Here is a 15,468-nt window from a genome sequence, read left to right on the forward strand (position 1 = left end):
CATCATTTTTTAATAGAACAATACCATTACTTTCACATGCCATTGCTTATTCAGCCATTCTCCGATTAATGGACATCTACTCATTTTTCAATTCTTTGCTACTACAAAAAGAGCTACTACAAAAAAATTTATAAGTGTGGGTCCCTTTACCACTTTTATGATTCTTTGAGATGCAGAACTGATAATGGCATTACTGGATTAAAGGATATGCATAACTATGCAACTATGCACAATCCATTGTAGCCCTTTGGGCATAGTTCCAAATTGTTCTCCAGAATGGTTAGATCATTTCACAACTCCACCAACAATGCATTGGTGTCCCCATTTTCCCACATTCCCTCCAATGTTGAACTCTTCACATGTATTGCTTAGCTTATTAGGATGAAATCTAAGATTCAGTAGGACAAATGACATCATACAATAGCCAAAGATTAATAACATCACATACTTGTTCTAGCATAGTTGGGACTATTCTAATGGTTATCCTTTTCAAAAGATTCAAATCAATATACTAAAACATAGTTAAACTTTAAAATCCTACAGCTACATAGTGGGCTGGATAGGGCACTGGGTTTTAATCAGGAAGACCCATCTTAATGAGTTCAAATCTGCCCTTACATACTATGTGATCTTTGGCAAGTTATTTAATTCTTTTTTGCTTCAGTTTCCTCATCTATAAAATGATCTAGAGAAGGAAATAGCATACCATTTCAGTAGCTTTGCCAAGATTAAGATCAAATGGGATTATGGAGAATTGATCCAACTATAAATGACTCAACAACAATGATTAGCTAGAGAAGCACAATGGTTGGTATGGAGGGTGAGTTTTGACATCAAGAAAATCTGACTCATACTGACTATGTGATCCTGAGTTTAACCACTCAGTGCACCTAGGAAACTGTAAGTACCTACATTAAATATGAGTTGCCCGTATATTGTAATGGAAACCCTATTACATTGAAATCACACACACACACACACACACACACACACACACCTTAAAATTCAGAAATACTTCAAGATTTCATAATGCTTCAGTTTAATCATTAGCAAATATTTTTTTTATTATGCTGTGATATGTAAAGGTGATGGGTTTATTGGTATAGTGAGTGGAAGGGACCTTGGAGGCCATCTAGCCCTCATTATGATGAAAGAACTGAGATACAGAAGAGTGAAAACTTGAGATCACATGTCTATCAAGGACTTACATCCATATTCTCTGCCTCCACTTCCAGCACTTTTCTCAGTGAGCTGCGATGCATCCTAATGCTGATTAACTGAGTCTGGTTAATGGATGACAAATGGAAAGCATTTACTGCATTGGATTTTAATCATTATCAAGATGACTAAATATAGCTAAATTTATTTAGATTTTTTTTTGTAATTCCAGCACATAATTATATGAATGGGATGATATTTAATTTCTCTTGAATTTGATAATTTTGTAGCAAAATTTTAATTTGCTCCTTATTTTTCCTACTGTTTAATTTTGACAAATGCAAAATGCTAATGTTTGAGGGAACTTAGATGCCATCCAGTTAGATACTGTCATTTTTTTTTTAAACAAATAAAGCAGCACCAGCTCTGAAGTCAGGAGGACCTGGTCTCCTATACGGAACACTTCCTAGCTGTGTGACGCTGGGCAAATCACTTAATCCCAATTGCCTCAGCAAAAAACAAACAAAACAAATAAAGCTCATAGTGACCTTGTGACTTGTTGAAAGTCACCCAGCTAATTAGTTGGTAGATCTGGGCTCAAACTCAGGCTTTTTTGGTCCCCATTTCAATACTCTAGCACATCAACAATACATAATTTCATTGGTGGGTAGATTACTTTAGGCTCACAATTACTTCATAAAAGGTCTTTGAATTTTGCTGTTGTTAAAAAATTCATCCTTCTCTGACCATCATGATGATCAGCTTCTCTAACGTTAAGTAGCCTGGCCCTTAGAAAACAGACATACAATCTGTCCTTGGATCTGTTGTCACAGCCTTTATAAATCTGGTGGAATCAGCCAGAGTTTAGACTGTTCTAAATCCTAACATCATGAACAGGCATGAAAAGTAAAATTTTGTTAGATGTGGGGGTGAGAAAGAGGGAGAAAAAGTTCTATTTTATTTCTATTGTATCACTAAGTAAGAAAAATACTAATATCTAATGTTGTATGGGGAAGAACACTTTACTTGTAATTGTGACATTCTATTTGTTTTGTAAAGTCATCTAATAGTAGTCAACTTCATCAATCAACCAATATTTATTAAGCTTCTACTATGTTCTATTATATATAGTTTATGTTATAAATCATTATATATACTATAATATTATATATATCATTTAATGTATCATATATCACATTATGCTATATAAACTATATTATTATAATATATACTATATAGCTTGTGTTATATACTATATAGTATATCAAGAGAAACTTACATATCATCATATATAATATAAATATTATATGTCATATAGTATATATTGTCATTTATACATTACATTATATTATGTAAAGTACATATAATATATTAACAATATATTATATAATATGTGCATGTTATATATGTATAATATATATGATATAATACATTATACTGAAGGAACAAACATATGCAGATATTAGCCCATATCAAATGTATTTACATATAGTATAAATTCAGGAAATGGAAGAGAGAATGTACTTGCAGCTGGGAAGACCAAGGAAGTATAGGTACTCCTTCCCATGTAGGAAGGAGTGCCAGGAATTCCATGAGGCAAAGGTAGGAAGCAAGGACATTCCAGGTTTGGAGGGCAGACTGCCAAAGCATAGATCCAGACAGAACATCTTGTGTAAGGAATAGTGTGAAGGCCATTTGATCAGACCGGAGTGCATTCAGGGGAATCTGCATATTCTCATATTTGTACTATGAACATTATCCTTTTTAAATTTAATTTTGTTCTGTTAATGGAGCACCCACCTTGATGACCTCTGGCACATACATTGTAAAGTCTAATATAAAAAAAGTTAAATATCTCTTAATAGGTTGTCGGATAGCATAACTTAAAAGTAAAGTCTTACGTGAAAACCCTGGAATAGGGCTGGAAGCAAGGCATCTGTCCCATGCCCCAATGGTGGTAGGGATGGTTGAAATCTTGGCACAATGTTTCCACTTCAGGAAGGTAGTATAGGGGCAGGAACTCTTTCAAGAGACCATCTGCAGGGGACCAGCATTCTTAAATGGCTTCTCATATACATATAACCAATCTATAACCAATTCATTCTCAATGTCTTTCATAAATAGCTTTCCTTTCCCCATTCAGAGTTGCCCTTGAGTTTCATCTTAACTTAGATAAATTGCATCCAAAGGTTCTGGAGAGAAGTAGAGGCAGTCCTGTAGAGAAGATTTAGGATTTAGTTTTTTTTCTTATAATTTATCTAGCATGACCTTCTCCTTTTAAAAGAAGTAAAACAAGAGCCAATATGAAAATTGACTTCTGCCAAGTCTCATAGTCACAGAGTGGGGGTTCAAAACCAGACCTTCCTATTCCAAAGTGACTATTTTTTCTCATGCTGCTTCTAAGTGAAGGACCTTTGGACCATCCTGTTGAAAGATCAAGAGGAAAAACTAATTCTGAAGCCCTCTCCAGAAACCTGTAGTTATTCACAACCACAATTAAATGAGGATTTTCAGCTGATCCTTCTTGAAAGAAATATTCATTTTTATGTAGCTGAGGCTCACCTTCAGAGATCATTTTGGTAACAGTATCACAAAAGGGTTACTCCAAATTAAAAGTAAGACCAACATGTTTGGAGTTGAAGCTTCAGAGCATAACTCCTGCCAATAATAAGACGTTTGTTGACAGTTAAAAAAAGATAAAGAAAAAACACAAACCTCTAACAGATGGGCAAGAATTCTATAGCCTTAGTGTTTTATATTGTCTTTACATTAATTAATGTCAAAAATACTTGTCCCTAAGATAAAATATTGAACATTTTAAGCTATACTTTTTTCTTAATATAATACTAATATTAATATTAAATTTTTTTTTGATACTGCGGAATTTGAGCCTGGGGCTTTCCTCTCAGAAATGCTTTCCCTGAAAATGTATCAACAAATTCATCCTACTGTTCCATAAAATTGAATGCCTGTCTGATCTCACTATTAATAGACAGTGAACTATTACCTTGGAATTATTTAGATTAACTTTATTTTGTAGCTATATTTTTTTGTAATCTGAAGGGAGCTATATTCTATTTGGAGTCTGGGTATTTCAGAATGGGGGGCAATGTATCTAAGGTAAAAAAACACTTGTATAAGACAGATTAGAGACCCCTGCATTTATCTTAGCTTACATTGGCTCCCCAGGATGGGGAAATTGAAAAGCAAACTTTCTGTCAGCCAGAGAGTCTTCTTAGAGAACTCCTTAAGGAAGAAAAGGATCAAAGTGAGTAGGGCTGACCTTCCTCATTAAATTAAAAAAAATACTCCTTTATCTAAATACTATCCCACTTGGCTTTTGTTTATGCAAAATATTAATTTAGGGTCATTTCTAATTAATGCAGTAATATGTGCACAATTTTGAAATGATAGACAAATCAATTTTCAGTTTATTTGATAGAGGAAATAATACCAAACAAGTAGAAACTCCAGGGATGGGATTAATATGAGAGAGAAAGAGACAGATTATTAAAGGGACTTCAGTAAATACCAACCATTGGGCTTACTTTTGATCTTTATGACTTACATTGCAAATTGAAGTTGTCCTTGATGAAAATAGAAATTGAAAACATGAGGACCATAAATGGTTTTCTATAGCACACTCTATAGTCACACAATTGACTGAAAGGTATAGAGAAAACAAAATTCCACCCTCTGAGTGGGTGATTTAAAATGATTTAAAAAGCATTTGAGTGGAGCAAAATGAAACCTTAAAAATTTTTTAGTTAGTAATATATGATATAGAGCTACAACATACACACAAAACCATATATAATATGTAAATGAGTACATATGTACATGTATAAGTACACCCCACATTAAGTATGTGTGTTGGTGTGTGTGTGTGTGTGTGTGTGTGTAAAGAGTAAACAGAATTTCTTGACGGAACCACAGAGATAACTTTGATAATCACCATCAAATAAAGCTTAAAACAGAAAAGTCATGTAGATTGGTGGAAAGAATTTGATTTTGAGACAGAGTTTAGGATCAAATTCTGATTCTGCTACTCGCTGCTCATATGACCTTAGACATATAATACCTCTGTGCCTTCTCTAGCAGATGCTATACAATTGTGAATCCTGAGCACTACATCTCAGACTCTGAAGCATCAAAATTGGGTGATGGGCCACCTATGAACAGTACACAGAGGACCATAGGTTTGGAAATGCAAAAAACTCAAGAGATCATTAAGTGCAATCTAAGTACTATTTTTTAAAATAACTTTTTATTTACAAGTTATATGCATGGGTAATTTTACAGCATTGACAATTGCCAAACCTTTTGTTCTAATTTTTCCCCTTCTTCCCCCTACCCCCTTCCCTAGATGGCAGGATGACCAATAGATGTTAAATATATTAAAGTATAAATTAGATACACAATAAGTATACATGACCAAACCGTTATTTTGCTGTACAAGAAGAATCGAACTCTGAAATATTGTACAATTAGCCTGTGAAGGAAATCCAAAATGCAGGCGGACAAAAATAGAGGGAGTGGGAGTTTTATGTAGTGGTTCATAGTCATCTCCCAGAGTTCTTTCGCTGGGTGTAGCTGGTTCAGTTCATTACTGCTCCATTAGAACTGACTGGTTCATCTTATTGCTGAAGATGGCCAGGTCCATCAGAATTGATAATCATATAGTATTGTTGTTGAAGTATATAATGATCTTCTGACCCTGCTCGTTTCATTCAGCATCAGTTCGTGTAAGTCTCTCCAGGCTTTTCTGAAATTATCCTGCTGGTCATTTCTTACCAAACAATAATATTCCATAATATTCATATACCACAATTTATTCAGCCATTCTCAAATTTCTGGACATCTACTCAGTTTCCAGTTTCTGGTCACTACAAACTGGGCTGTCACAAACATTGGTGCACATACAGGTCCCTTTCCCTTCTTTAGTATCTCCTTGGGGTATAAGCCCAGTAGTAGCACTGCTGGGTCAAAGGGTATGCACAGTTTGATAACTTTTTGAGCATAGTTCCAAATTGCTCTCCAGAATGGTTGGATGTATTCACAATCCCACCAACAATGTATCAGTGTCACAGTTTTCCCACATCCCCTCCAACATTTCGCATTATCTTTCCCTGTCATTCTAGCCAGTCTGACAGGTGTGTAGTGGTATCTCAGAGTTGTCTTAATTTGCATTTCTCTGATTAATAATGACTAAGTACCATTTTACAAAAGAAACTCAGGCTCGGGGAATTTAAATGACCTTGAAATCACACAGTTAGGAAGGGAAGCTAGGACTCAGATCTTGTGAATTAATTCCATTTCACCATAAAAATAAAATGTCCTGTAACTCAATTGGTCCTGAACTAACAAACATTCATCTAGCATTGACTGAAGGATGCTAAAGACCAGATAAAGAATATATCATTTTGAGATAAAGAGATGCTATTGAAAAGTTATTTCAATATTTTTTCACTTATTTTCTTATAATATGGCTAATATGGAAACATGTTTTTGCATGATTTCACATGTATAATTGATATCACATTTCTTGTCTTATCAATAAGTGAGAGATAGGAGGAGGGAAAGAATCAGGAACTCTAAAATGTTAATGAATATCAAAATTAAATAATGATTTTGAAATAAAAAAGAAAATGTATTGTAAATTATGCCATATAACTGTCACCATGAAGAGAACTTGAGCAATATTTTTGAGACTGATTAAGCACATGAGAAATATTCTGGTCTAAGTTGTGATTGTACTGAATTTCAGTCCTGGCCTTGTTACTTATCAATGCTGAGATATTGGGTTAGTCACTTAAGTGCTCTGTTCCTTAGTTCACAGGATTGTGGGATCATAGATTTAGAACCAGAAAGAAGCCTAGTGGACATGTAGCGTGATCTTCTCAATCGCCCAAAGTCACAAAGGTAGTAAATAACTGTCAGAATTTTATGATTTACGTGCTGCCTTTATAAAGTCAGAAAGTTAGACTGCTCATTCATAATGTCTTATGAATGTCTTGAAATTTCTGTATACATATCTATACACACATATGGTTGAAAAAGTGTTTCACATATATGCATCTATATAATATGTATGCATATACACATATTTCTATTTAAGGGAATACTTTGAAAAATCTTTTTTACATTATTTCTTAATTCATTATTTATTTTTGATGCTAATATTTCTGCTATTAAAAATGTTACATGTTTTGCCCATTTTAAAACATATTTTGGGGAGGGTAGAGTGATGGAAAGAGAAAGTACATTTATTAATCACTTATGAGATGTCAAGTGTTTTACAAATGTCTCATTTAATCCTCATAACAACTTCGGGAGGTAGGTGCTCAATTTTACAGATGAAGAAACTGAGGCAGACAGAAAGAGGTAAAGTGGCTTTCCCAGGATCACACAGCTAATAAGACTTCAGCCCAGCTCTCTGTGCATTGAATCACTTAGCTACCTCTAGGAAAGAGAAAGTAATTCCAACAATTCTGAATTTTCCATTAATTGCACCAGACTTCTATAATATTGATTTTTTTTAAAACTTAGGGTAAAATTACTTGATCATGGAAGGTGTTGCTGACACTTTAAAAAAAACACAAAAAATACAACCAATCAAGATATTTGCTAGAAAACATATTTATTTCAAAGTTGAATCCCTTCCAGCTCTGCATCTAGTTCCAAAACATAAACTATCAACTGGACAATTCACACTGGATACCCCACAGGCATTTCAAACTTATCAAGTCTAATAACTTTCACTCTTTTTCCTTTCTTTCCCAAACTTCCATATTGTTGGGAAGGGCATACTATCATCCTTCTGCTCAGCCATATTCATAATGTCAGTGATCCGTGATCTCCAAAGATCCAATCGGTTGCCAAATTTTGCCATTTCTATCTTTGTAGTGTCTCTGGAACAGGTTCTTTTCTCTCTATTCCCACAGTTACCATCTAATTCAAGTCTTTGTAATTTTTTGTCTGGATAATGGCAAAAGCTTCCTATCTGGCTTCCTTGCCTCCAAATTTCTCTCCCTATTCCATCCTCTACTTGGCCATTAAAGTTATTTTCCTAAAGTAGAGGTCTGAGCATCCTTCCTCTCAAGAAACTCCAGTGGTTCTCTACTATTTCTGCAAACTCTTAGGGTTAGTATTTAAACTTGTTTACAATCTTACCCCTTCCTACCTTTCCAGTCTTTTTTATATATTACTCTTCCTTCTTCCCCAGATAGCTAGGTGGTAAGTATATGGAAGCCTCATTCTAGAATTAGGAAGATTGAGTACAAATCTGAAATCAGACATTAGCTTTGTGATCTCAGGCAAATCACTTAATCTTTGTTTGCCTCAGTTTTCTTATCTGTAAAAGGAAGATACCTACCTCTCAGAATTATTAAGATCACATGAGAAAATATGTGTAGAGTGTCTGGTATATAGTAAGCACTTTATAAATGCTTCTTCTCTTTCTATGCTCTCTCTGGTGCAGCTCTACTCTTCTTCACACAAGACAATCTGTCTCCTGTCTTCAGGTCCTGGACCTGGAAGTCTGGCATCCTTTCCCTCTTTCCCTTTTCCTTTTGAGATCTCTGGTTACCTTGAAGATTCAGTTAATGTACCAGCTTCTAACAGAAGCTGATTCCCCTGATGGTAATTTTCTCCCTCATAAAAATATCCTATATTATTTATATATTTTGCAAACACACCACATGGCAAAGACTTGGAGAAAGGGAATCCTTAGCACAAAACCTGATATTTAGTAGGTAATAAGTGCTAGTTAATTTATGATCCTATTAACATTGAAATGCTCATGAAAATTGGACACAATGAAAATGGCTGGAAGCTGTAGTCATAGAAGTTACATCTAGAAGTGAAAAACAGTGAAATGTGACTTTGAAAAGAAAGAGGGGAAATGCCTGGTGGTCAGGAAATGATTAGATTGCTCCCTGAGCTGATAAAGCAGCTATCTTGTTCGGGGGCCCACCCACCCAGATGAAGCAGCCAATACAAACTTTTTGGCCAAGGCTGAATCCAAAACTGCTAACTTAGATAGAGAAGGGTAAAGCAGACGGGGTCTGCAAACAGGCATCCAGGCTACTTCTCAGACTTCCTAAGAAAATGAAATTGCTCAAAAGCAATTTTAAAATGGTTCTCTCAGAAAATAAAAGTGAAAAGAACATTTAGTCATTTATCTGAGCTTTTCCTCTTGAAAGAACAAGGTTATAGTTGGAAAAAAAAATGAGAAGTGAATCATTAGTACTACTTAATATTATTTTGATGAGGGAAAATATTTCCATTGGCAATTTTACTCCATTATGGTAGTTGTTCCCATGAGAAATACCAGTCAAACTACCATAGACTCAATGATTTCATGTACCACAAAGATCTAGGAGCAGGGTAACCTTGTTTTATAGGCAGATAGACAATAAGATATAAGGAAAACAAACACCCAACAGGATAATATTTAATAACAACAACTAAGATTTATGTAATGCATATTATATGCTAAGGACTATGCTAAATGCTTCATAATTATCTCATTTGATCCTTGAAATCACCCTAATAAGTGAATGCTAATATCCCCACTTTACAGATGAGGAAATTGAGGCAAACAGAGGATTATAATGACTCAAAATAATAATAATAATAATGATAGCTTAGGTTACATGGCAGTGGAAAAAATGTTTACAAAGCACTTTCATTTGAACTTTACAACCAGAGAAGGAAAAGTGAGTCAGAGGTTAAATAATTCCCCACGGGACATGACATACTTTTAAGGTAAGCTTTGAACTCAAGTCTTAACTTCAAGTCCAACTATACTCCATTGATTAAAGGTTCTCTTAGAATATATGTGTCCCATGCCCCAGAATAATAGCTAACATTTATGTAGCTCTTTAAGGTTTGCAAAGTGATTTAAACATATAAACTTGTTTGATTCTTAAAATGACCCCATGACATGGGTTCTTTTGTCATCCACATTTTACAGATGAAGAAAGTGAGACTCAGAAACTTGTGTATCATAATATAATAGTAAACGTGTGAGTTGGGATTTGAATTTATGTGTTCTCAACTCCACATCCATAATTCTATTTTGCAGCCAAGCTGTTTCAGTCCAGAATTAGGTATATCTAATTTGGGGTTGAGGGAAGAGAGAAGGGAGTATTGCTATCAGTTGGAAGTAACTTAATTCACTAGGGATTAGCAAACCAAGAGAGGGAAAGTCTAGATAAGTGAAGGAAGAGATGGAGGATGTGAAGAGATCATAGGTTTATGAGACTTAAAACTTAAGGAAACTTCAGAATTCTTATCTTCCAGAAGATCCTGAGGAAGAGATAGAGATATGACATAAGTCCTTGACCTCCTTTTCCATCATTTCTCCAAAGTTCATCTTGAAGCCAAATACTCATATCAACCATGTTGAATATACAGTAACAGCCAGATAGGTAGATATAGATGTTTATTTAGATAAATACAGATAAATATATACATACGTGTGTATGTATACATACATATATATATATATGTATAATTTATATATTTGGTTTATTGGAGGGTGGTGCTAGGAGAACAACTTTTGGGAAATGGTCCTCATTTTTCTTGTCTCATCCATTCAGGATTCTTGAATCCCAGTATGGATAGCAAAACCAGCAATTATATACTATGGCTAACTATTAGACATTCCACAGCAATAATGGGGCTTTATCCTTTTCAAATTTGGGTTTGAACCATATGTCTATTTTTGTTAACCACCATTAATTGCATCCTTTTGTTAAAATTAGAACCATCAACTACCATAAATTTCTCTTTTTGAACGTACAATGTCACCTTTTCATTTAAGTCAGTGAACAAAACTAGAAGTGCTTAAAATATTTTTTCACCTCCAACATATTAAATACACATAAAATCATTAGTTCTTACTTCAGGTTTTATTGGTTTAATCCTATTTGAAACAAGAAAAAGTGTTCATAATCAAATATTTGTGGATGGAAAAAGATCAGTAATCTGTCTGCCTGACTCCAACAGAAGTTTGCCAAACAGTTTGATTTCTGGTCAGGTTTGTTTGGAAACTATCTCCTGGAATGTTGTTCTGCCACTTATTTGGCAAAGTAGTCTCTCATCAATACAACATTGAGTTAGCTTACCAAGATTTTATCCAGAAATTTAAAAATAGCTTTCTGCAACTTCATCATCAACATCTATTTCAGTTTCATGCTGTTCCTTTGAGGGACAAAGTTTCCAAATGTTTACCTTTTTCAATCATTCAAACTGAAGGATAAGACTTTGAATTTAGCTTTTTAAAAATATACTTTCACATGCATATTCCCTTTCCCATATTCTCATATATACATAAATACATTATCTATGAAGTGTTTATATAATATGCATATATTTTTCCTAGTCTAATAAAGTGCTTGAATTAATCTTTCCAGTTTAATTATATCTCACTTTCCTTTATGTAGTCATTGGTACAGCCAAACTAGTCTTCTTCTTGTTCCCTACAGATAATAATTGATTGTGCCCCACACCTGGGATGCATTTTCTCTTCATCTCATCTCATCTTTTTAAAATCTCTTCTTTCCTTTAAAGTTTAGCTCGAGCGCCACCCCCTTCATGAGGCCTTTCCTTATCTCCAAAAATACTAGTATTTCCTCCCCCTTCTATTACTCTATGTGTGTCTATTGCTCTCCTAAATTATCTTCCAAGGCCTTCAGGTTTAATCTGAAACAAATTTTCTGTTGTTTTAGAATAAAGATCCTCTCTCTCCTTCCCTCCTTTCCTCCTTCCCTCTCCCATGCTCTCTCCTCCTCCCCTTCTCACTTTCCCTCACTCTCTAACTCCTTTTCTCCCTCTCCCGCTCCCCCTAACTCCCTTTCTCCCTCTCCCTCTCCATCTCCCCCCTCCTTCCCTCCCTCTTCTTCCCCCCCACATCTCTTCTTCTTCCCCTCCCCTTCTCCTTTTCTCCCCCCTTCTTCCCCTCTTTCCTCCTCTCCTTCCCTTCTCCCTTTACCTTTTTCCCTCTCCCCCTCTCCTTTCTCTCTCTCCTCCCCCCTCTCTTAATCCCTTTCTCCCCTCCCCTTCTCCTTCTCCCTGTCCCCCTCTGTCTCTTTCTCTCCTCTGTCTCTGTCTCCTCTGCTTCCCCCTCCAATCCTCTTGGCTTAATGCTCTGAAGCTATAGATTTCTGCCATAATCTGAAAGTTTTTAGGATTTATCTCAGCTGTTGCGTACTTATATGCTTCTGTAGTCTTTGGCATGCAATCTCATCTACTTCTGTCTTCCTATTTTCTTCTGCTTTCTCAACTCTCAAATGTCTACACTCTTAACTCTCCCACCTACTACCAGCAAATCCATTTTCTCCTCCGAGGTGGGAGAAAAAGGTGAGTTGGGAGTCCATATCAGCTTAACCTTTCTGTAGCAACTTTATCTTCCTGACGTCATTGTTTCTCTTCAAGAACAAGGACAAACAAATGCTTCCTACCAAGTCACTATAATCAATGTCTCCTGTGAGCTTGGTCAAAAGACCTGATATGTATACATGGTATTATCCTCAAAGGGTAGGACTGTTTAATTTATTTCCTTATATTTTCAGCTCTTAGAACTTGGTAGGTATTTAAGGAATGACTGCTGCTTTCTAAAAGGAAAGAACATTATTCCTAGGCAACAGGAGGAGAATTTCACATAAAAAAAGTTGGCAAACTAAAATATTGGATTGATGCATATGATATTTGTAATACTGGTTATCCATGTCCCTAATTTTTAAAAAAGTGTGGATATAGGCATATATATACATATACATCTAAGTACACATATGTTCATACATACAAAACAGATGCATATGTGTACATACACATATATTAATACACACACATATATGCATATATATAACTTTATAAAATGCTACCACTAATTATTTGTATGATATTGGGCAAGTTATTTTACTTGTCTAGAACTCAGTTTACTTGTCTAGAACTCAGTTGCTCCACCTATAAAGTGAGGGGGTTGAAGTAGATCTCTAAAGTTCTTTCTAGTTCTGGTGATTGCATGTCAACGGGAGGGGGAAAGCAAATTAAGCTTGAGTATGTTTTCTCCCAGTAATTTTTATTCAATTCAAATATCCCACAGAGTAAAGTAATTCTTCAAGAAGGCTATTTGTTGAATCTGTCCTTGGAAGGATCTTTTGTTCATTATAACATGAATAATGAAATAATGGATAATCATCAACAAACATACCATTTTAAGGGAATTTCTCTTCTTAATATATACAGATCTCAAAGCAGGACTACATAGGTTATCGCTTAGAGACAAGATTCATGCAAATGGAAAGAAAGACTGATTGAGGACCTTTATAGGAAGTGAAGACCTGAATGAGAAGCCATTACTGCGAATGGCATTAATAAAGTGTTCTTTCAGATGGCTTAAACAATTTGTAATGGGTCCTTGGTAAGTGTCATGGCTGTGCCCATCTATTTTCATATATTGCACTCTCTGAAACCTGGGCATTATGTAAACAATTGTTACTTGCATGATTTCTGCTTTTCTAAATGTGAATCTTATAAGCTTATGGGGGCTAATGCCTACTTTATTCATACTGTGGTAAAAGGCTTTTTATCATTTTAATCCTGAGCAAACCTTTTTCCTTTCTTTTAAATTTTAATTAAAATATCATTGTTGTCATTTGTTAAAATATAGCATAGCTCAGTAGACAAAATCATCAAGGAATGCAATAATAATATTAATGATATTAACATTTGCTCATACGTACACATATATAAGGACTATATGTATATGTATATATGTGTATAGATTTATATGTGTATGTATGTGTGTGTGTATATATATATATATATAATCCTTCAAAATTTTCAAAGTATTTTATATATGTTAAAATGGGAGTTTAAATTTCAATGTCTGTAATTTCCTGTGACTGCAGAAAAAATTGTATATTCCTCATTGCTGAACTTTCCTCTTAGATCCTTAAGACAATACATTTCATCTAGCTGGTATGAGGCCTAACCTGACAAATTAAATCTAAAACCATTAGCTAATATGGTTATTATGTATAGTATGTATAGTATATTATAGTATAATATAGTATTATATTAACTAATAATACTATATTATACTATAATATACTATACATACTATAATAATAAGAATAAAACTTAAATATGTATAATAATGTATGAAACCCAGGCAAATCACACAATTTTGCTGGAGAAGGGGGTGAAGGAGTTCTTTTAAAATAACTAAGTAAATCTAACTTAGAAAAGACTTTAAATGTCATTAAGTTGAATTTTCTAATAAGTATATAAATTCTTTTTGCAAGATGATTAATAAAAGATTATCCAGCTTTTTTTCTTTTTTAAAATATTGGTGGGACTCATTAGTTCATCAGTCAATCAAGAAGTATTCATTAAGTACCTACTATGTGCTAGATTATTTAAAATTATTTATTTAAAAATAAATACAAAATAAGAAAAAATTGAAATGGGAAAAGAAAGATAGAAAAAGAATATGCTAGATTCTGTGTTAAATGCTGGGGTATACACAGACAAAAGAATTAACCCAAAGATATCATGAATTAGTCCATTTCAATGCCATAGCTCACTAGGTAACTCAGTAAACAAAGTGCTGAGTGGAATCAGGATGACCTGAGTTCCAACCCAGACTCAGATGCTTACTAGCTATGTGACTCTGGGGATGTCACTCAACCTCATTTGGTTTAGTTCCCTCAGCTGTAAAATAGAGATAATAATAGTATCTATCTCCCAGGTTTGTTGATGATCAAAAGAAATAATATAGGTAAAGTGCTTAGCATAGTATCTAAAACATAGTAGACACTATATGAATATTTATTCCCTCTTCCCTTCTTTATATTTACTCAAAACTTGACCCCCCAGTAATGTCAATTGGGGTCTATTGGTTCCCCAATTGGGGACTATTGGTTCTATTAGTCCTTGCTTTTGCTTCTATAGCTATGCAGAATAAATCCAGCTTGGAATCTTACTGATTTGGACTAATTATGGGGGGGAAAAACCTGATGAAAAGTTCACATTGTTATTTTTATGGGGAATTAGAATTTCATTACTTTCAATTATACACTGCAATAGGAACTGGTCATTTAGAAGCATTTTGGTTTAATGAAAGTGATATTAGGCTGATAAGAAGACATGTTTCTAATTCTGCCTCTGCTAACAGTGTGACTTCAGCAAGTTATTTCCCCTCAGAGACCTCATTTTTTTTCACCAGTAGAATGGGGATAAGTGCCCCCCCCATTTCATAGGGTTCTTGTGAGGAGAGAATAAGCTAAAATATATGAA

The 15,468-nt window shown here is 34.5% G+C and overlaps 1 protein-coding gene across 2 annotated transcripts in view; it reads left to right on the top strand.

Annotated features, from left to right (window-relative positions):
• Window positions 1-15,468, top strand: part of COL4A4 (collagen type IV alpha 4 chain) — a 141,228-nt gene that overhangs the window by 3,400 nt on the left and 122,360 nt on the right. The window contains exons 1-2 of one of the 2 annotated variants that reach the window (XM_031957943.1): window positions 6,363-7,080; window positions 13,414-13,588. In XM_031957943.1, the coding sequence (XP_031813803.1) occupies window positions 13,533-13,588 (56 nt within the window). In that variant the 5' untranslated portion in view covers window positions 6,363-7,080; window positions 13,414-13,532. Of the gene's footprint in view, window positions 1-6,362; window positions 7,081-13,413; window positions 13,589-15,468 lie in introns of those variants that run through there. The other variant, XM_031957942.1, reaches the window with a different exon arrangement.

This window comes from Sarcophilus harrisii, chromosome 3 (genome assembly GCF_902635505.1).
Source record: "Sarcophilus harrisii chromosome 3, mSarHar1.11, whole genome shotgun sequence".
NCBI lineage: Eukaryota > Metazoa > Chordata > Mammalia > Dasyuromorphia > Dasyuridae > Sarcophilus > Sarcophilus harrisii.